We start from the raw sequence: 21628 nt of genomic DNA, 5'->3' as shown, positions 1-21628 counted from the left end.
ACCTTGGCTGCTCTGTGGATCACCTCTGAGGTACTGGTGAATTGACCACAAGACTTTCATGGCCACGTATGTACGTTTACTAACTATCTTTCTGTTAGTAGAAGCTTCTTTTTTAGGGTTGGGGGAGTCAAAAAAGCACATGAGCAAGTCTTTGCTTATTCCTAAAAGATCATCAGCCACTAGGACTGCAGCTGGTGCAGTCAATTCTGCTCAGTTCAACACAATTTGCCTATTAGACATGAACCTGACTTTTGGTTCGGGTTTAGGTTTGGATCTAGTGGTGTGAAGGTCTAATAACTAAACCTTGCATATCTAAACTTGTATCTTTTACTCTTCTTAATAACTGGAGGTTCTAGACGAAAAGGGATTCATGATGGATGTTATGAGTATTTGTGGGGATTTCTGCCAGGCTGGTGGTAACTCACTGGGACTTGTCTTCCCAAGCAGGGAGATTAAGGGCAGTTTTGCCTCATGTACTGCAGCATATGCAAGCTGGCTTCAAAAGAACAAATATGACGAAGTGCAAAAAGGCTGCATTAAATAGCATTCCTTCAGCCCTGTGCCAATCCCATGTCAACACAACTGCACTGCTCTCAGTGCCACAGCTGGGTCACTGGAACCAACCCTGCCATGCCCTTGAGAACTTCAGGCCTCGGAGGTTCAGGTACAGCTGAAGAAATTCCTGTGGTGTTTCCCCATACTCAACATTCCTACGCACTCTCGGCTTGAGAAACAGGTAGAAAATGCAGCATCAGCAGTGTGTCTGATATGGGTGTTACGGCTCAGCGCTGGGAGTCAGAAGCCCAAACTGGATAATTAACCTAGCAATGAGATCTAGTGTGGTCCGTAGCTTTTTGGTGAAGCTTTACCATTATCTCACAACCCAGGCTGCTAAAATCACCCATAGGAGAGAATGGCATTCCTTGGAGTTGTTTTGGGTAGGACAGTGGCCTGCCCATCACTGGCCCATTACATCCGAATTCCTTGAGGTGGCAGGATCAGCTGTTTCCTGGTCTTACCTCTACCAGGAGCACATAAGGAATCATAGCCTCCATGTCCCAGATGTAAACAGTTCCTAACTGTTAGGTTAACAGTAACACTGTTCCTAATCCCCCATGGAGCATCCCTCAGAGACCCTGCAGAAGTACAGTGGGAAACAGCTGAGATCAGAAAGGTACACTTATAGGGCATCGGGTCATACTGAGGGATTCCAAGCAGGTTTGGACTTGGCAGTGTTTATATCTTTCAATTTTATCTTTTTTATTCTTGAGAATAACTCCAAATCAGCCATTAGTGTGGTACCTCTATGCATCATTCATTCTCAAACTCCAAGTTGCTTTTGACAGAATTCTTATTTTGGTGATCACTGTCCACTCAGTATTGCAGTTGTGTGGATATCATCTTCTTTGTAAGTAACAATTTTAGTTTCTTGTTCACCTAAGTCAGTGAGAGCTTCATGATGAGCTTCAGTAAGAACAGACACTGCTGGATAAGTCTAAATATTCTGTCATGGGTCTTCATACAGGTACACTACCTGCAGTTCCTTATCTCTCCATCACTTGCTCTTCTTTGTGGCTGTGCTAAACAGCACAGGTAATTTTTATTGCTGAATGTAAAATAGGAGGTAATGTAGTTTTGGCAGCCATGGAAGCAAGTGAAGTTTTGAATCCAGAAAGTTTGAGATGAAAAGTTATTTGTGTGGGTAACAAAATACTCTTGATGCAGTACTTGCAGGGGATCATTTTCTTTTCACCATATAGCTCATGAAACAGCAATGAATCTTCTTAAAGGTGATATCAGAATATTGTATTTTTCGTTTTAAAAGCATTTAACTTGGTAAACAGTAGAGCTGTTACATGGTCTGAAACACTTCCAGCTTTCCTTAAACACCTGCTGCTCCATCTGCTGGGAGTAGTTCTTAGTACCAAGCCTGTGCCAGCCAAAACCTTGCTTCCCTGGGAAACTGTGGGTCAATTGCAGTAAAGATCCTTGCCTTGTTTGGAAGGAACAGTTTTGTAACAGTCTAGTTGTTGCTGTCAAGACTTTAATAATAGAATGATAGAGTGGTTTGGGTTGGAAAGGACCTTAAAGCTCATCTGTTTCCAACCCCCTGTGCACTAGCACAGGTTGCCCAGAGAACCTGTGGCTGCCCCATCCCTGTTAGCGTTCAAGGCCAGGTTGGGCAGGGCTTGGAGCAATCTGGTCTAGTGGAAGGCACCCCTGCCCATGGCAGAGGGTTGGAATTAGATGAGTTTTAAGCTCACTTTCAACACAAACCACTCTGTGATGCTTCTATGACTCAATCACAATGTACATGTGAACTTGTTCCTTGTGGGAATCCTGTAGTGGAGCTCTTCAAAGCAATCCACAGAGAATGGAGTATAAGATGGTGTTGAGGAGAGATTTTGAAGGCAGCTTGAATCCTTAGGTTAATTCCATTCTGTCTCTAAGAAAGTCAGTCCTGTGAAACTTGTTTCTTGGCATAAGGTAAACTGAATGTTTTTTCTGACACAGACCTTTGTGAGAGCAATGTTGTGTTAATAGGGAGAAAATACGAGATGAATAATTTAACTTTGGAATACTTGCTCCACAAGATGTGCAGTCTGAGTTCTGTGCTCATTCCGTGTGAAACTGCCCTGCTGACAGCCTGTTCTCAGCTGGTTCTAAAAGGGATTGCCTTTCTAAAAACCATGGGCTAAAATCATTGTGTCAGGTCTCACACTCTGGACAGCTCAGAATGACCTTTTTCCTTGAGAGGAAGGGAGAAAGTTCTGTTTAGCCTGACTAAAAAAACCCATCAAACTCTAAATCCTGCTCACATATACCAGCCTCTGAACAGAGGTGTTTATTTTTCACCAGTTACCCATAATATAGTATTTATCTAGTTTTTAAGGGGATGAGTAACTTCATTGAGTATCTGCAGATGTTTTAGCCCCTTAATGTATACTCTGGTGGCAGGACATTTCTCATCTTCCCAGAAGACACAAAGAAGACACAAGGAAGGTCCTCAAGATGAACAATTTTTGACCCATCTGCGTAATTCTGGGTTGTTATTTTTTTTAAACTTCACTTCCACAAATACTCTTTTTAGTCCAAAAGTGACCACATAATTCTAATTTATCTCTAAAAAGTAGGGCAGCAGTATTAGTTGTTTCTAAAAAAGAAGTTCTTCAAAACGAAATCCACCATGAATTATTTCAGTGGTTCAGTGAGCAGTGGAACTGAAGTGGTACCTCAGGATTTCTGTCTTGTGGCTGGGCTCTTCCCTGATGGGATGTAAGCTAAGAGTAGAGTCTTGAGGTCCCATGGGGTTGTCTTATGGATGGGTGTTTTTTCAGGCCAGCAGTTGTTTTTAATGTAGTCGGTCTTTCCAGATCGCATAAACTGTACGTGCTTTCATGCAGTTAGTTTTTTTAATGGCAGGCATTGCCATGCAGAAATCAAGTATATTTGGAGATACCATTACCCTATAAGGTGCACAATAGCATTGATGTCTCTGGCATCACTGTTGACTTCAAAACTTTCCGATGAAAGTTTCTAAAGCATTTCTGGGGTTTGGAAATGCTTTGCCCATTAACTTTAAGATTTATTTAGAATCAGGAGTACTGTTCCGATTTTCAAAGCTAAACACATCCCTGGCAGTGTTCAAGGCCAGGTTGAACAGGTTGGAGCAACCTATTCTAGTGGAAGGGGTACCTGCCTGTGGCAGGGGGTTGGAACTAGATGAGCTTTAAGGTCTCTTCCAACCCAAATTATTCAGTGATTCTGTGTTCATGTCGTCTCAATATTCTGCCTTCCCAACCTAGAGCTTCAGAACACAAAAATGGCTTTAAGTCAAATCCTCAAGTATTTTGCAAGGACAAACTTATGCTGAAGTTGACAGCACATTTCCTTGAGTGAGAGCTGCTGGCAGCAGAATCTTTTACAAAATGAACAAAAATACACTCTCTTTCTCTGTGAAAATACTCATCCCATGTGTTTAAACTGATGGATGTGAGACAAATGTTTGGCGAAACAAATAGGAACAGAGCCTGGAATTCATCCCCAGTTAAGACTGGCCAGATGGCACAGCAGAGGTGGCCACTTGGGATGGATGCTGATGGGTTTATCTGTTGTTAAAGCAAGCTCTATCTGCTTTTAAATTCCTCAGGGAACTTGAACACTCTGCTATAACCTTGCTTTCAGGAATAACCTCATCTCCCTCGTTATGGTTATCAGATGAGTGATGTCAGGCATTCAGATACATATGTGCAGGATTTGAACTTGAAGTCTCCTTTTCCTTGATCACCTTTTCTAGTGGCCCTGATCCAAAGGCCATTAAAATTGAGAGAAGTCTTGACATGTGATGACGGGAAGTGTCATCTACATTTCTCACTGCATGGAAATGGTTTGAGACTTGAATCCTCTTCTGAAAAGACCGTAATGATATAAGCACTTGAAATAATATCTACATGGCCTTAGAAATTCCCTTGGTATCATAAGTGGGGGTTTTCTTTTTAATTTTTCTTTTTATATTTTGTCTTTCCTCAGGTGAATGAAATTTACCATGATGAATCCCTGGGCATTCACATAAATGTCGTGCTGGTCCGGATGATCATGTTGGGGTATGCAAAGGTAAGCAAACCTCTGAACCAGTTGAATTTGGGCAGGTCAAAGACCAGTTTGATGCTTGCCTTGTAATTACATTTACTGAGCTTGTAGACACATGCTGCAGCAGAAGTTTCACAGCACCAGATGTTTAATCTGTGCTCACCAGCACACATTTACTGGCACTGGGGTGTTTCACACCAGTTGAGTCATTGTCCTATGTGTTTATATTATGTTACTCCTTCCACATAGGCTGTATGTCACTATGTGTTCAATCACCTCAACTGAGTAACATTGGCATCTGGCAGTCCAGAATGAAAGAAAGTTCCAACAAAAGAAATGTCTTTATTCAGTCCTAATATCAAGTCGTGCACACTACAGGCTATACACAGACAGACAGTTATTTTCATAGATGTTATGAAAAGTCATTAAATTGTCTTCAAAAAAAAGCCCTAAAGATGTACTATTACAGATGCATGGTCACTGTTAACATACTCATTCTCTTTTCTCAAAGGAAAGAAGACTGTCATGACTTTACAGTGATAGGGCATTAGGAAAATAGAAATTGGGTCATGGCTGGTGCTCTGAGAAAATCCAAACTTGCCTGAACTCCCTGCCTTGGAAGCTCCTGTCTCTAATGTGTTGCTCTTTTTCAGTCCATTAGCTTGATTGAAAGGGGGAATCCCTCCAGAAGCTTGGAGAACGTTTGCCGCTGGGCATATCAGCAGCAGAAGTCAGACCCCAACCACTCTGAGCACCACGATCATGCCATCTTCTTAACCAGGCAAGATTTTGGGCCTGCTGGTATGCAAGGTAATGCTGACCTGGAGCAGAACTGTCTGGGCTTGGTGTTTCTTGGCTAGCATCTGTCGGAAAACAGGAAGATCTGACAGTTGTGTTATTATAGAATCATCACAGACTGGTTTGTGTTGGAAGGGACCTCAAAGCTCATCCCTGTGCCAGGACCTCACCACTCTCACAGGGAAGAACTTCTTCCTAATGCCTAATTTCAGTCTCCCCTCTGTCAGGTTAAAGCCATTCCTCCTTGTCCTGTCCCTACAGGCCCGTCTCCAGAGCCCCTCTCCAGGTTTACTGTAGCCGCTTTAGGCACTGGGAGCTGCATTAAGGTCTCCCCAAAGCCTTCTTTTCTCCAGGCCAAACAAGCCCAGCTCTCTCAGCCTGCCTCCAGACCAGAGGTGCTCCAGCCCTCGCAGCATCTCCATGGCCTCCCCTGGACTTGCTCCAACAGCTCCACATCTCTTGTGTTGGGGGCCTCAAAGCTGTTACATGATCCTGAGGCAAAAAGCAATGTAGGCTTTTATTCATCAAATACTTAAGTGTTCAGTTTTAAAGATGTTCTGAAGCCTGGTCTTCTTGGGGTGGGCAGATAGACTGATCATAACTATCAGTTGCCTCATCTGGCTTTAGAAAAGGCTCAAGTTATTATTAGATATAATAAAAATAGCAACTATTATTATATAAAAATCTATTTTATATTATATAAAAACAGCTATTTATTGTTTCTAAACACCAGGTGTTTGTGTGTGTGTGTGCAGGGATCAGTAGGAATGCTCAGCTTTGCTTTTGTTTTGTTGCATTGTTGGCTGTAGATTTGGTTTTTATAGACAGCACACCAGCTACTTGGTACCCCCATTAATCTTTATGACTCAAGGAAGGGGAAGTAAATTCACAGCATGTGTTGCATGTGTTTTATATCAGTGCAGATAAAGGAGAATCTGCGTTAGACCATATTTTGGCTGTCCAATTGTGTTTGGTACCTCCGAGGTCCCTTTACCTTGCAGGGGCAGATGAGTTCTCTTTTGGGTCTGGGCTGTGAAGCAAAACTGAGATGTCAGGCAGACTTCCCTGTCATCAGAAAGATTTTAGCCATTTACTCTGTTTGACAGCAATTGCAAAGACAGAGAAAAAATTACCATCAAAAGAAAAGAGTCCTAGGCTCTTCTTACTTAGTAAGTTTGGGGGGGTGGGAGGTGTCTTGTTTACAATAAAATGTAATGAGCAAAAGAATCAAATGTGACTTCTTTCAACAGGATATGCCCCTGTTACTGGCATGTGTCACCCCGTCCGAAGCTGTACCCTCAACCACGAGGATGGGTTTTCATCAGCTTTTGTTGTCGCTCATGAAACGGGTCACGTGTAAGTCTTAACTTTTACGGTCAAATTGCCAACAAAATCTGGTGCTGCATCTCCTGCTTGCTTCAGATGGTTTAATTTTAATGGCCATATGAAAGGTATCCAAATTTTATCTCCATTCCCTTGGAATGAATCAGGATTTAAACAATGAAGAAATAGTCGGGGAAGAAAAGAAGGGGAAGAGAGAGGGGAGTTTGTTTTCTCTGGGGTGAGGCAGAGGTCGGTGAGAAATGTGGAAGGCCCAGGCAGTGGATTCACAAGCTCATCCAGCATCCAGAACTTCTTTCTTCTCATGGACTGAAAATGCTGATTTGTTAGATTTGGCACCTCTTCAAGAATGATAAAATGTGGGTAACTGGTTAAGCAAAGATCTCTGATAGCTGTCTGAATGAATTAATGTCAAGTACTGAGGATCTGATTTTTGTCTTCCTTAAGCAGCACAGGCTGCTTACTTAGTTCACTGCGGGGAATTTAGCCCCATTGGAGATGACCAGACCACTTGCATATTAGGCTGTTCCAGGTTCATATTTGGAGATGAGACATGGTAACCATGTTAGCTCTTTGAAGACGCAAAAGGATAACTCTTAGCTTTGTGTTTAAATAGGTGCTTTGGGTCAAAAATTATATGAATGTGAACAATTTGGTGCCTGAATGAAGAGCTCCCTAATGAGCTGAATTGTTGTTTTCCTTTCTCTGAAGCATAAGAAGTCATCATCATCATCATCTAGTGATCTCGTTCCTGGTATTAACAAATACAGCGAAGTATAACTTAAAGAGTATTGAAAGAATCCATATGTTTTGTTATCAGAGATCAGTTTGAAATGCAGGTGGTATATGTAGAATGCAAAAACCAATTTCATTTTGCATGATTACTTGTGCATGAGAAACTGTTTTCTTCACAGTTGTTTTATACATTGAAGAACAGGAACTGCCTGGGGTCTGATGCTTATTCTTTGTTACAGGCTGGGAATGGAGCATGATGGGCAAGGGAACAGATGTGGGGATGAGACAGCCATGGGGAGTGTGATGGCTCCCTTGGTGCAGGCTGCCTTTCATCGTTACCACTGGTCCAGATGCAGCGGCCAAGAACTCAAAAGATACATACAGTAAGGACCTGTCAGCACTTGGCAGTAGTTGTTTTCCTACAGGAAATCAAAGTCTTGGCAGTTCTGTGATGTGGAGCCAGAATGATGCCCTCTGCTAGCCAGCAGAGAGGAGAGGCCATCCCAGTGTGATGGAGCACGCACAAGTGTCATAAAGGGAATCATTGGCTGTGGGAGCTCTTTTTGATAAACACAGGGGTACTGAGGAATGGGATACCCCCAGGGTGGCCCAAAGGGATTCAGCCTTTAAAGGCATCCCAGTAGGATGCTCTGGGCTTTGGGGCAGCAGTAGCAAGACATCACCATCACTTCTTTTTTTCTTTCCCTTCAAATCTATATTAGAAAAGCTATAAAGCTTCCTCACATAGGGTTGCTCTCAAAACCTGTTACCTCCTCCATGACAACAATTGCAGGTTTCATGTCAGGTAGCTGGTGTTTTCCCAGATTTTTTGATTTCTCTAGGAGTTATGCTGTGAAGCTGTCAGGATGAAGCCCTGAACTCAGAAAAGGAACTTGCAAAATTTGTGGAAGAGAGTGGCAGCATGTGTGCACATGTCTGAATTAGGGAGAAAAGGAGAACAGATATCTACCCTACTGTAGTATCCCTCCATGTATGTACCTCTTCATCCAATTCTTACTCAGGCTTCCTTCTCCATTTCGAATACCTTGTTTTGTCAGTAAAAACTAAGTAAAAACATAATGGGTTGACCCACATCTCCTACAGAAGAAATCCTCTGCATAACATAAAGCATAAAATAGTAATTGGTTGAGACCTTAGAGCTTCAAGTGAAATATCCCAGCCCATCAGTATCCCTGTTTTAAGGCACAACAGTTAAATAGGAATAGCAAGCCTCATTCATACCCTTGGTGTAGTCAGGGCTTCATTCCCATGAATGCAGGACATGTCAGGCAGGAAGGCCTGTTCTCGGGTTACTGTCCTGTTTCAGAGCTCCATCAAGTCAGTGGAAAGAGTCCCTCTGTGCTTTGGGGAGCAATAACTACGTCAACAGGACAGAAAACAGGTTGGAGAAAAGGAGTATTGCCTTGCTAAGAATAAGTACTTCGATTGTGCTGATAAAAAAACCCAAATCAGTACATCTCATTATTTTTCCTTCTGCCTTTCCACAGCTCTTATGACTGCCTTCTCGACGACCCTTTCGAACATGACTGGCCCAAGCTTCCTGAACTGCCAGGCATCAATTATTCCATGGATGAACAGTGCCGCTTTGATTTTGGCATTGGCTATAAAATGTGCACTGCGGTATGTCCAAGGCAGTCCTTGCAAAGGCAAACGGCCAGGCAGCAAGTTGGTGCCTGGTCTTAGTTGAGAGCTGCAGTATATGCATTTTGTCATAACTGAAGAGCACTTAATGGAGTAGTTTAAACAGATCTAGAAAGAGGAGTAAGGTATTTATGGGTAAAACCCAGTTGCATGGGTCATTTGGTTTAATGGTCAAGTGGATGGCAGCACAGTCCACATGACACAGACTTGTGGTAGTGATCCCAAAGAAGCAGTGAAAAAAAAAATCTCATTTTCCTCCTATTTCTGGGTGTCTCCTCCTTTCCTCTTCTCACCAGCTTAGGGGTACAGGATGCAGGGAATAAGCACTGCCCTTCTCTTTCTGAAGATACTTTTGCCCTTCTCTTTCTGAAGATAGTCTACTTACCAATAGCTGTGCATGTGAGATGAATTGACTGTGTGGGATGAATTCTTATCTGAAGAGTATTAGTAATCTAACACTGAATTTCATCTCACAAATGTCCTTCATTTCAGTTCCGAACCTTTGACCCGTGCAAGCAGTTGTGGTGCAGCCATCCAGATAACCCATATTTCTGTAAGACTAAGAAGGGACCTCCACTTGATGGAACTGAATGTGCCCCTGGAAAAGTGAGTCAGGTGTTTTCACTATGTTTGTACTGGAAAGAACCAATTACATTCATTTGGGTTAAAGGGCACAGAGAAAAACAGGGAATTGCCTGGCATTCCCTGGGTGGAGCTAGAGAAAGTAAACCGTGGACATAGAAACTCCAATTGAGCTGTAACCCATTCTCAGCCTCTTCTGTGGGCTTTTATCTTTTTTTTTTGATTCTTGTCTCATCTGCAAAGTGTCCATAAAGTGTCTTTAGGAATCCATGGTAGCAGATAATGCCATCACTGTAGGACCACTTCTTAGTGCCTGTGGTCCAGACATCCTGTGGCTAAATGTTTGTGTAGGCTTAGGATTAGCTCTTTATGTTTCTCTTTTAATATCCCCATTACTGGGTGTTCTGCTGCTAATTTATTTTTAATTATAAAATTACACTCAGATAAATGTTTGTTTAGCAAACTCCATGTATTTTGAGATACAGGAGAGCCACTCAGACCATCTGAGTGCACCGTTGCCAGCAGCCCAGTGACTAGCCCTCTGTTCCAATCTGTTTGCTGGATAAGTGTGATATTTGGCCAGTATGAGGGGGAAAAAAAAAAAAAAAACAAAAAAAACCCAGCTAATCCTCAGCAAAACCGTTATCCTGCTAATATTCAGAACATTAAAATCCCTTCCAAAAAGTGGTAGTGACTAAGAGTCAAATGAAATAAAGACTTGAAGAGGAGGGTGGAACATGTTGAGCTTCACATGCCTGCCCATGGAAGGGTTCAGGCTTGGGTTTACTGGCACTGCCTGCTCACTGATGGAGCAGAAGGCCTTCAGGGAGGAGGATCCAGGTACTCTTGGGTCCAGAGTGCATGGACCCTCATCCCTCTGTCTCCAGGACAGTCTCTGCTTGCAGTCAATTCTCTGAGATGTCCCTTCCTAGCCCATGAGCTCACCGCTGTGTGCTTTAAATTTCACTGCAATTACACATTTGGTTTGGGGTTTGCTTCTCTTCTCATCTCATCTCTTTTTCTTTGTTCGATGTCTCCCAGTGGTGCTATAAAGGTCACTGCATGTGGAAGAACGCTAACCAGCTGAAGCAGGATGGCAACTGGGGACCCTGGACAAAATTTGGCTCCTGCTCACGGACCTGTGGGACTGGAGTTCGCTTTAGGACACGCCAGTGCAACAATCCAACGTAGGTCTTCTGGCTGGGTAGCATGTCCAGTCAGTGGGGAATCATTACAGGTGGCAGTTTAAATGGCATTTACATTGTGGATGGAGTCTGCCCAAATTCACGTTCTGTTCAAGCCCCTTGAAATGCAGCTTTTTGCAGGGAGCCAGGATCATTTTGGGAGAATCCAAGAACTTCCAGAGGAAAGCCTGCGGAAAACCATCCCAAAGATTTAGCTGATGTGTAAGAGAGTGAAAAGTACATAGCGTGTGAGCTCAGAAAGCTGCAGGATCAACTAGTTAACCTCTAGTTGTAAATCAACTATTATTGATAGCATAGGTGTGCACATGTCACTTGTGCACTTAAGTGTATGCCTTGGGAATGCATGGGCACACACTGAGGTTACACCACAGTGTAACTGCTCTGTTCCTATTCCTGTCTCTTCCCACCCCTTTTGTGCAAAACTGTCTCTTTTAAATAGAGTGTGACGTTTCACCTAAGACAAAAGAAAAATCCCCAGAGCTCATATCCAGAGAGCTTTAGAATGTCTTGAATGTTTTCTCCTCACAGGCCCGTTAATGGAGGTGAGGATTGTGCTGGCGTCAACTTTGAGTTTCAACTTTGCAATGCAGAAGAGTGTCCGAAGCACTTTGAGGACTTCAGAGCGCAGCAATGCCAGCAACGCAATTCTCACTTTGAGTATCAGAGCAGCAAGCACCACTGGCTGCCATACGAGCACCCCGACTGTAAGTTCTGTTGTTTGCCTTGATTACAAGTCAATCCTGGCATCTCCATGAGTCTTGTTCATGAGCCATGCAGAGAACAGAACTAATTGGTGCATGAGCCTCATAAAGGTGAGACTAAAAATGCAGAAATTAGATTAGAAATTAGGCAGAAGTTCTTCCCTGTGAGGGTGGTGAGGCCCTGGCACAGGTTGCCCAGAGAAGCTGTGGCTGCCTCGTCCCTGTTAGTGTTCAAGGCCAGGTTGGACAGGGCTTGAAGCAACCTGCTCTAGTGGAAGGTTTCCCTGCCTGTGGCAGGGAGTTGGAACTGGATGAGCTTTAAGCTCCCTTCCAACCTGAACCATTCCATGATTCTATGTAAAAAAGATGGCTCCATAAGGAAAGATTAGAAACACTTGTAATTTCCCCACTCTAGGCCAGCTAGCTTCCCTTGACTTTTATGCTCCTCTTGGTGAGAACATGATGTAGCAAGAGGCTTGAAGCTCTCAGCTTCTGCTGGAGTAGCTGGTAGGTGCCCATTGCATTCAACATGCTGCGCTGCCCAGATCCAGCTTTCTGCCATTGGGGCAAAGCATGGAAAGCTTCTGGTTGGGTCATGAAAAACTCTTCCTGCCCTCTCTCCAGTACAGCTCTTCATCTTATACTTGAGTACAATGTGTCAATGTTTGACTGCAGCTGCTGAAAGTATTAACAGTGTTTTTCTAAGGGCACTGATTTCTGTGGGAATGTCATCTCAAAGTGGTAGCATACAATTCTCAGAAAAGCAAATTAGCTGCTTTTTTCCCCACAGCTGTCTGCTAAAGGTCCTTTCTGCCTCTCTTATATTCTTGTCACTCCTTGAGTGGGATATTTTTCTGAAGTACATCTGGATTGCTCTTAATTTATGCAGTTCCTTCCCTTTCTTTGCTACACAGCTAATAAGAGATGCCACCTGTACTGCCAGTCCAAAGAAACTGGAGGTGTTGCCTATATGAAACAGTTGGCACACGATGGAACTCGCTGCTCCTATAAAGATCCCTACAGCATTTGTGTTCGTGGAGAATGCGTGGTGAGTGATGCTTCCCAAGGTCATCCCTGAGTTGGAGCTGGGCTGTGGCACACAGTGGGTAGAATCAATCGCAACAGCTCAGTGTGCGGAGATAAATTTTGCAAATGTTTCTAAATTAAGTATTTGCAGCACCATATTCCTCGTAAGTCCTTGAGACTTGGTGGATGAGAAACTTAACATGAGCCGGCAGTGTGTGCCTGCAGCCCAGAAAGCCAACCATATCCTGGGCTGTATCAAAAGAAGTGTGACCAGCAGGTCAAAGGAGGTGATCCTGCCCCTCTACTCTGCTCTCGTGAGACCTCACTTGCAGTATTGTGTACAGTTCTGGTGTCCTCAACATAAAAAGGACATGGAGCTGTTGGAGCAAGTCCAGAGGAAGGCCACGAGGATGATAAGAGGGGTGGAGCACCTCCCGTATGAAGACAGGCTGAGAAAGTTGGGGCTGTTCAGCCTGGAGAAGAGAAGACTGCGTGGAGACCTCAGAGCAACCTTCCAGTATCTGAAGGGGGCTGTGGAGGGACTCTTCATTAGGGACTCTAGTGGTAGGACAAAGGGGAATGGGTTCAAACTTAAACAGGGGAACTTTAGGTTAGATCTAAGGAAGAAGTTCTTTACAGTGAGGGTGGTGAGGCACTGGAATGGGTTGCCCAAGGAAGTTGTGAATGCTCCAACCCTGGCGGTGTTCAAGGCCAGGTTGGACAGAGCCTTGGGCAACATAGTTTAGTGCGAGGTGTCCCTGCTTATGGTAGGGGGGTTGGAATTAGATGATCTTAAGGTCCTTTCCAACCCAAACTATTCTATGATTCTATGATTCTATTTTAATTAAACTAGAGCAATGGCACAGACCTGGTTCATGGGAACACTCCGCTTCTCTTCAACTGATCACTTCCTTTCCCTTTTTTACACTTTGTTTCATGTCAGAAAAGAATTGTGTCTACTCTTTTGTCTTTCACATCTTAATCTTTATGGATAGTGAATATAAAGCAGGAATCACCTCCTGTTTATCACATGAAACCCATTATCCAGCACCAGATTTGCAAGTAATTAGTGTTTAAATGAAATAGATCAGTGCTGTGTGGTTAATTACCTCTTTGGATTAATTTTGGGGTGGCTTCCCACCGTAACTAAAACTGACAATCAGTGACAAAGCCTTCTTTGATTTTTTGTGTTTTTTGCTCTTCATTCTGCAGAAAGTGGGTTGTGACAAGGAAATTGGCTCCAATAAGGTTGAAGATAAGTGCGGCGTCTGCGGCGGGGATAATTCTCATTGCCGGACTGTGAAGGGAACCTTCACCCGCACTCCCAAAAAACTTGGTAGGAATAGCCTTTTCCTGCATCTGGATGTAGTTTCTGGTGTTTCTGTCATACTGCTTTTGCAGACCTGCTTTTAGGTAGCAAAACACAAGCTGTAAGCTGATGTGCAAAACCAGCTTAGTCCCTGATAAAGAAATGCCATCTTTAAAATGACAGGGTAGTATTTCTGTCCTTTAAAGGACCTGATAGGAGAAAGCTTCATCAGTCTCAGTGTATGGAGAAATACTCACCATGTAGAGCATGTTTAGTTCTTTTGAAGTGCTGAAGCCCAACCAGACCATGTTTGTGATGAGTGGGGATACACAAGAGTTTTGCTAAGCAAAAGTGAGCAGTGAAATGCAGAATATATCATCTGAGTCTACAGCCTCTATCTCTAGGAGGACTAAAGGAAACATCTTGTTGTGACTTTCTATTTTAAGGCTTTCCTGTATTGCTTTTTGTTTTCCAGTCTAAGGAAGCTACTCAGGGAAAAGTATCTTCTGTATGGCTGGGAGCAGGTATTTCAGGAATATCTGTCTGATAGGACTGTTTAAGACAGAGGAGAGAAAGGCTAAGGGCAACATAATACCAGTATCTGCATTAATGGTTTAGATGTTGTTTAATTGCTGCCATGAAGCATTAATAACTAAATTTAAACAGCAAGCAGCTAAATTAAACTTGGACCAAGATAAAGTAGTGTGCAACTGGAAATGAAATACATAAAATATGCTGCTGAAATTCTTACTAATTATTACAAACCAATTGGAAAAAATTACTGATTGTACTGATCAAATTACAGCAGAGAGCATTTCTGAAAAGGATATTTCCCTGGAGGCTAGTGGATTGGACAAGAATAATGACAGAATTATTCAGACTTGGGGAGTGATGGACTTAGGAGTGTAACTTAAACCTCATATTGAGGCTCAAGACTAAAACACCTAGGAGACAGTTCAGGGCAGAGTGCTGTTAATTAGCCATTTAGTTGCAAATTATTGTGGAAGTGATAGAAGCGTTTATGAAATGTTTATTGTTTTACCATAACTTTGGCAATCTAGTCATTAAAAAAGACTAATTGACCTCTTCCAACAGGAAAACATTTAAACAAGAAGTGCCAAAAAGAATTCAAGTTTCTGGAAAATGAAATCTGCAAGTATCCAACTTAAAATCACCTACCTGAATTTTCACTGATCTGGCTTTCATTGACTATTAACATTTGCTAGATGTGTCTAATTCTGCTTTAAACTCATTTGAATACACAATGTCATTTATACTTTACACTTGGAAAGACCATCTGGCTGAGAAACATAGTCAATGAAACCACAAGCCTTGGCTCCCATAGCACTAATTACAGACATTCTGTTTAAGGGAAGGCAAGAGGAGCATTTACATTGCCCAAAGGAGCTCGCAATATTTCCCTCTTTGAAACAAAGGAGTCTAAAAACATGCTGGGTAAGTTTAAAAGACTTGTAGGATGAGAGGCATCCATGGCAACTAGAGTTCTTGCTGCAGTTCACATCTCTCTTCTGCCACTGACAGATAACACCAAATCAGGCAAAAGATTTATGTTTCATATGCTTAAAGGATGATCAGTGAAAAGATTGGCACGTGCTGTTTGTGCAGTCACTCGTCAGCCAAGAGCATGATTTTACGTTTTCCTAGCTCTTCCTTTTCGTCACGTAGATTTTCCAAGGAGCTGTAGTATGTCAGGTGCAGAAAAAGCTACCAGTATATTCACTAGTCCTAGGACCCCCAGTATGAGACAGAGCAGAGTAAAAACCAGAGAAACTTACTCAGCTCTTAAAAAAGAGATCTGCAGAGATTTATCACCATTAAATCTGCAGTTGGTAAAGAGAGAATAATAGAACTATGAAAATACTGTGCACTCAGAGTGCTTGTGATGCTCTTGAGTAAAACTTGATGTAGACGTACCTGTGACAGGTTCCTAGGAGATATTTTAGTCTTCTTAATGACAGTACTTAATGTTATGCTAATTACTCGTGGTTTGGACTGGTGAATCATTGCAATTTGAAATAAGGATCATGTTCTTTGGGAACAGCTTTTTACTTTCAGCTGTGGAGAGTTGAATTCACTTAAAGCAGCAGCAAAGTAATCAATGCATTTTACATTCACAGTTGTAAATAACTTGTGTTAGCTTCCATACAGATGAGCCTTTTCTGATGTGTAGGGGCAATACCCTTCATGCTACACCCTCCTTCCTCCAGTATCAGAAGTAAGCAGACACACTTAAGACATTGACATCTAACATGTGATTAAGTCAAGTCCACTCTAACAGCCTTGTTGGTGAGTGATTTGGAAAAAATAAACAGGAGGACTTGTGTTTTTCACCTTGTGTGCTTAGAAAACATAGGAAACATTTTTGCCTGACTTGGTGATTGACACGGCCTATAGCAGTGTAGCTAGTCAAGTGACAAATAGATTTGTAACTGGTTTCTCCCTCTGAAAGAGAAAAAACAACAAACAGGTTGCAAACCTATTTGCTCTGTTTCTTTCTGACACTGCTTCTCATTTGGTGATGGATGCCCTCTTCCACAAGTAGAAACTGGGTCATGTAGCATGCTCCTAACCATAGCTGTCACTTTTTCTTTCCATCTCTGCTTTCTCCATTGACTACTACACATGCCAAAGGGTACCTAAAGATGTTTGACATCCCTCCCAGTGCTCGACATGTGTTTATCCAAGAAGACGAGGCTTCTCCTCACTTTCTTGGTAAGTGTTTGTCTCCTCAGGGTTGGCTTTGAGGCATGATGAGAAGCACAGGGCAGTCATACAGAAGAACTTGAGTAATGAGATAATCAAATTCAAGTATTCTGGGTAAATATGTACACTCAGAATTGCATGTTAAGGACTGCATCCTACAGCATCAGCTCAGCAAGCAAACATTTACCTGTCATTTGAATCCTTTGAAATATTAAACTGATCCCAGTTTGCATGTTTACTAACAAAAGGTTGTCATCACTTACATTTAAATGGGCACTGCCAGGGTAAAAGTTCTGTTTTCTAATTTCTGAATCAAATTTGATATCTGTAATTATTCTTATTTGCTGCAGATTGCAAGCAACAGCTGTTTCAATGGAACGAAGATTGGGGAACTTGTGCTATGTTTGCAGTTCATTTATTTATTTATTTCTCACGTAGGATGGTTCATAGTGTTGTCAGTCAGTTTGTATCTTACTGATTACCGTCTTCTAACTCTTAAGGGAAAGGGGTGAGATCTTCCGTGGATTTTAATGGTCTTTTAATTGGCTCCCCATATGCTAGGGCAATGTCTGTTGTAAACACTTCAGGCAGAGTTGGATTAGTAACTAAAAGAATTAAAAATAGAAAAGAGGGAATAAAAAGAAATGTTGATTTTGAGATCCAAGTGTGTCATTTTCGAGCAAGCATTGCCTGATAGTAACTTTCAGAGACGCATAGCTTTGCTTTGGCAGCATCTTCATGAAGCTATTCACCAGGTACTCAGAGCTCCTGCATTTGGATTACAATAATCATAGGAACTTGTAAGATTTCTGCATAGTTTGTCTTCTCATGTTTTATGATGCATTGGTAAAAGTTGTACAGAAGGAAAAACAAGAGTCTATCTTTCACGTATCTGATGTATTGGCTTCTTATTGGAGCATAATAGTACTACTAATCATCCTCATCATCCCCATACTATCTGATTTTCAAGGTGTGGTGCAGTAACCCAAAACCACATAGATTCCTGGCAGTTCCAATGCCTCAGCTCTTTACTTACTGATTTTAGCATCTGGTACATACATATGTATGCAAAAGAAACTACAACATGATGAAGTTGTCATTTTCATAAACTGAGGAAAATAAGAAATACACTTGGAGTCTGCTGAGTGTCTGTGATACTACTAAGCATTGCAGGTAATCTTGATTTTGGTCTTGGCCAAATAAGGAAGGCAGGTGATCATGAAGATTTGACCTGAGTTCCTTGCTACAACCCATGCTTCTCAGGAACTAAGCTGGTATGGGAAATGTGCACATTACATGGGAAGAGGTGCTTCAGTCTAGCTCTAGCTCTAGATCTGTATCTAATTCACATGGATAAGGAGGTACAGAATTGAAGCAAACACACAGAAACATCTGTCATCAAACTGGGATTTGGAGGCTGCATGAGACAGCCTTGGAGGGCCTTTCTCTGAGCCAGGGCATCTATAGCAGTTCATAGAATCACAGAGTGGTTTGGGTTGGAAGGAACCTTAACACTCATCGAGTTCCAACCCCCTGCCACAGGCAAGGACACTGTCCACTAGACCAGCTTGTTCAAACTGGCTTGCTAGCACATTGGGGTTTTTTTCACAAGTCCTTCTGTAATATCTCATGTCAAGTTTCACATAAGCGCCCATGATGGCTGTTGACTGGGAGGCACGACTGGCCCTGTTTTCAATCCTTTTAGCAATTAAGAACCAGGCTACAGGACACTACATTCTGAATGGGAAAGGGGAGGAGGCCAGATCCCGATCTTTCATCGACCTGGGTGTGGAGTGGGAGTACAACATTGAAGATGACATCGAGACTCTCCACACGGATGGGCCCTTGCATGATGCGGTGGTTGTGCTGGTAGGTTATGTGTCACAGAGTGAGATTATGGCGGGTTTGTCAGAATATGGTGGGTGGCCAGCATGGAGCTTATGCTGAGATAAATCTCTGTGGCATAATGCCTCTCTGAAGAACACATGCCAAGGAGGTGGCTGGAGCCTTTTCTCATGAGCTGTTATCCTCATCTAAACTGCTGCCTGTTCATGCAATGGTAGCATGTCAGCAGCAGCCAAACATATTGCATTGTTGGACATCACTGGGACACTTTCAGTGGACTGAAAAAAGGCATGTCATCTCAAACCCTGTCTGAGACCAGCCATGCTCTGTTGCCAGGTAAATGATGTGGCCACACCACCCTTTCATAAAATCGTAGAATCACAGAAGAGTTTGGGTTGGAAGGGACCTTAAAGCACATCCAGTTCCAAGCCCCTGCCACGGGCAGGGACACCTTCCACTAGAGCAGGTTGCTCCAAGCCCCATCCAACCTGGCCTTGAACACTGCCAGGATGGGGCAGCCACAGCTTCTCTGGGCACCCGGTGCCAGGGCCTCACCACCCTCACAGGGAAGAGCTTCTGCCTAAGATCTCATCCCAATCTCCCCTCTGTCAGTTTAAAGCCATTCCCCCTTGCCCTGTCCCTACAGGCCCTTCTCCAAAGTCCCTCTCCAGGTTTCTTGAAGCCCCTTTAGGCACTGGAAGCTGCTCTAAGGTCCCCCTGGAGCCTTCTCTTCTCCAGGCCGAACAAGCCCAGCACTCACAGCCTGTCTCCAGAGCTGAGGTGCTCCAGCCCTTGGAGCATTTTCATGGCCCTCCTTTCATCCTGGATAATGCTGTCCCACTTGACCAGCTTAGAAGTGTGTCTCATTTTAAACAGCTCTATGTTGATCTTACTTCTGTTAGTCCTAACTGCCAAGACAAACCCCAATTTTTCTTCCCCAGCGAGTTAACTAGCAGTTTCCGTGTTTCCCCAAAAAAACAGGCCTTGCTTTCTTTACTTTGCAAAGGAATAAATAATAGCTCTGGGTTTGTACCGCTGTTTACTTTTGGTTATTGATAGATCATTCCTCGGGAGAATGACACGAGATCCAGCCTGACCTACAAGTACATCATTCATGAGGACTCAGTACCAACTATCAACAGCAACAACGTCCTTCAGGAAGAAGTAGACACTTTTGAGTGGGCATTGAAGAGTTGGTCACAGTGCTCCAAACCCTGTGGTGGAGGTAAACAGATGGTATAACACCTTCTAGTCATGAGTGACCAGTTACCCAAAGTGGAAAAGTAAAAGGTGGGGGAAGCGAATAATTTACAACTCTTGGCCTTCCATTTTTTTAAAAGCAGTTTCTTATTTTGCATGCCCCAGCTTAAAATATCTTATGTGGCTGATTATTCTGAGTGTCACACTTGCAGTCTAGGAAGAAGAAGTCTTTTTCAGGTGTTCAAATTCAATACCCAAAGCTGTTGTGGAAGTACAGACTCAGACATTCATGCTACTGAGCATTCACTTTACTTATGGCATGTACATTACTCTTAGGCAAAGAATAGGGAATGAAAATGTCAAAATAACTTTAACTGTTACATACAGTAGTTGAACAGGTGATGTGTCCTGGTAGCAAAAACACTAAAGGGAGACATGTTCATACCCAGGTTAGCTGGTGACCTGCTGCTTGATGTTAAGGAGGTAATTTCTCCCCTTGCTGTGGTGTGATTTGTGTGTAGTGCAGAGGTTTCATTAAAGGGTCATAACTGCCCTTCTGGCCTTAAAGACTTATCGCAGTGTCATGTTATCAGTTGGCCATAAACCTGATACTTAAGCCATAAATTCTAGCAAGGACCTGTTTTTCTTATTATTTTTTTTTCCCGAACTATTTTCCAGGGTTTCAGTACACCAAATATGGGTGTCGCAGGAAAAGTGATAACAAAATGGTTCATCGCAGCTTCTGTGAAGTCAGCAAAAAGCCCAAGCCCATCCGTAGAATGTGCAACCTTCAGGAATGCACCCAGCCTCTGTAAGTACACCTTAAGTAAGTGCTAAAGGGTAGAAATGGTTGCACCTTGCAGTAGGAAGGTGACCCAGGCAAAACTGGGTAGGTAGGATGGTGACAGCTTTCTAGGATGGAGTTGTTCGTTATGGATGATTTTTTCTACCTATAGAAGAAAGCTTATGGATCTTATTGAATGGTTTCATCTCAAAAATATTGCGTACTAATGGCTGCCCAACCTGGCAGCAGTATGGATCATCAGTACAAGTTGTGGTGGTATCTCCTTCCTTGTTTCTTCCCAGCTGGGCAGCAGATGAGTGGGAGCACTGCACCAAAAGCTGTGGGAATTCTGGGTACCAGCTCCGCACGGTGCGCTGCATCCAGCCTCTTCATGACGGTGTGACCCGCTCCGTGCATTCCAAGTACTGCAGTGGAGACCGCCCCGAGAGCCGCCGGCCGTGCAACCGCATACCATGCCCTGCACAGTGGAAGGCTGGATCCTGGTCTGAGGTAGGTGAGCCATGAGCGGGTCTCACACCTTCGCGAACATCCCATCCCTCTCAAGTCAGGTCTGTGCCAGACAGCTTCCTAAAACCTGGAAATCTGCAGCAGAAAATGCCTTTGAGCTTCATGGGTTTCTATAGCTCTCCAGCCTTCTCCAGAAACCAGCAAGGAAAATATTCACAATAGACAACGGTGTCCTGGGCTGCATCCACAGCAGTGTGAGCAGCAGGTCAAGGGAGGGGATTCTCCTCCTCTTCTGTGCTCCGGGGAGACCCCCCCTACAGCCTTGCATCCAGCTCTAGGATAGCAACACAAGAGGGTCATGGAGCTGTTGGAGCAAGTCCAGAGTTGGCTACGGAGATGCTGCGAGGGCTGGAGCACCTCTGCTCCGGAGACAGGCTGAGAGAGCTGGGCTTGTTCAGCCTGAGAGAAGGTGGCTCTGGGGAGACCTTAGGGCCATTTCCAGTGCCTAAAGGGGCTACAAGAAACCTGGAGAGAGGCTTTGGAGAAGGGCCTGTAGGGACAGGGCAAGGGGGAATGGCTTTAAACTGACAGAGGGGAGATCGGGATGAGCTCTGAGGCAGAAGCTCTTCCCTGTGAGAGTGGTGAGGCCCTGGCACCG

The 21628-nt window shown here is 43.4% G+C and overlaps 1 protein-coding gene across 1 annotated transcript in view; it reads left to right on the top strand.

Annotated features, from left to right (window-relative positions):
- The window catches only part of ADAMTS3 (ADAM metallopeptidase with thrombospondin type 1 motif, 3), an 86488-nt gene that overhangs the window by 60535 nt on the left and 4325 nt on the right, over nucleotides 1-21628 (top strand). The window contains exons 4-18 of the mRNA XM_010012848.1: nucleotides 4531-4614; nucleotides 5244-5400; nucleotides 6639-6744; nucleotides 7704-7847; nucleotides 8973-9105; nucleotides 9619-9732; nucleotides 10750-10895; nucleotides 11442-11617; nucleotides 12529-12662; nucleotides 13853-13976; nucleotides 16602-16682; nucleotides 18379-18542; nucleotides 19578-19743; nucleotides 20397-20529; nucleotides 20805-21012. Of these exons, the coding sequence (XP_010011150.1) occupies nucleotides 4531-4614; nucleotides 5244-5400; nucleotides 6639-6744; nucleotides 7704-7847; nucleotides 8973-9105; nucleotides 9619-9732; nucleotides 10750-10895; nucleotides 11442-11617; nucleotides 12529-12662; nucleotides 13853-13976; nucleotides 16602-16682; nucleotides 18379-18542; nucleotides 19578-19743; nucleotides 20397-20529; nucleotides 20805-21012 (2070 nt within the window). The remainder of the gene's footprint in view (nucleotides 1-4530; nucleotides 4615-5243; nucleotides 5401-6638; nucleotides 6745-7703; nucleotides 7848-8972; nucleotides 9106-9618; nucleotides 9733-10749; nucleotides 10896-11441; nucleotides 11618-12528; nucleotides 12663-13852; nucleotides 13977-16601; nucleotides 16683-18378; nucleotides 18543-19577; nucleotides 19744-20396; nucleotides 20530-20804; nucleotides 21013-21628) is intronic.

This window comes from Nestor notabilis, unplaced genomic scaffold, assembly GCF_000696875.1.
Source record: "Nestor notabilis isolate BGI_N333 unplaced genomic scaffold, ASM69687v1 scaffold2924, whole genome shotgun sequence".
In the NCBI taxonomy this organism is placed as follows: Eukaryota; Metazoa; Chordata; class Aves; order Psittaciformes; family Psittacidae; genus Nestor; species Nestor notabilis.
Note: the sequence above shows the minus strand (reverse complement) of the source record. Positions and strands in the feature narration are given on the sequence as shown.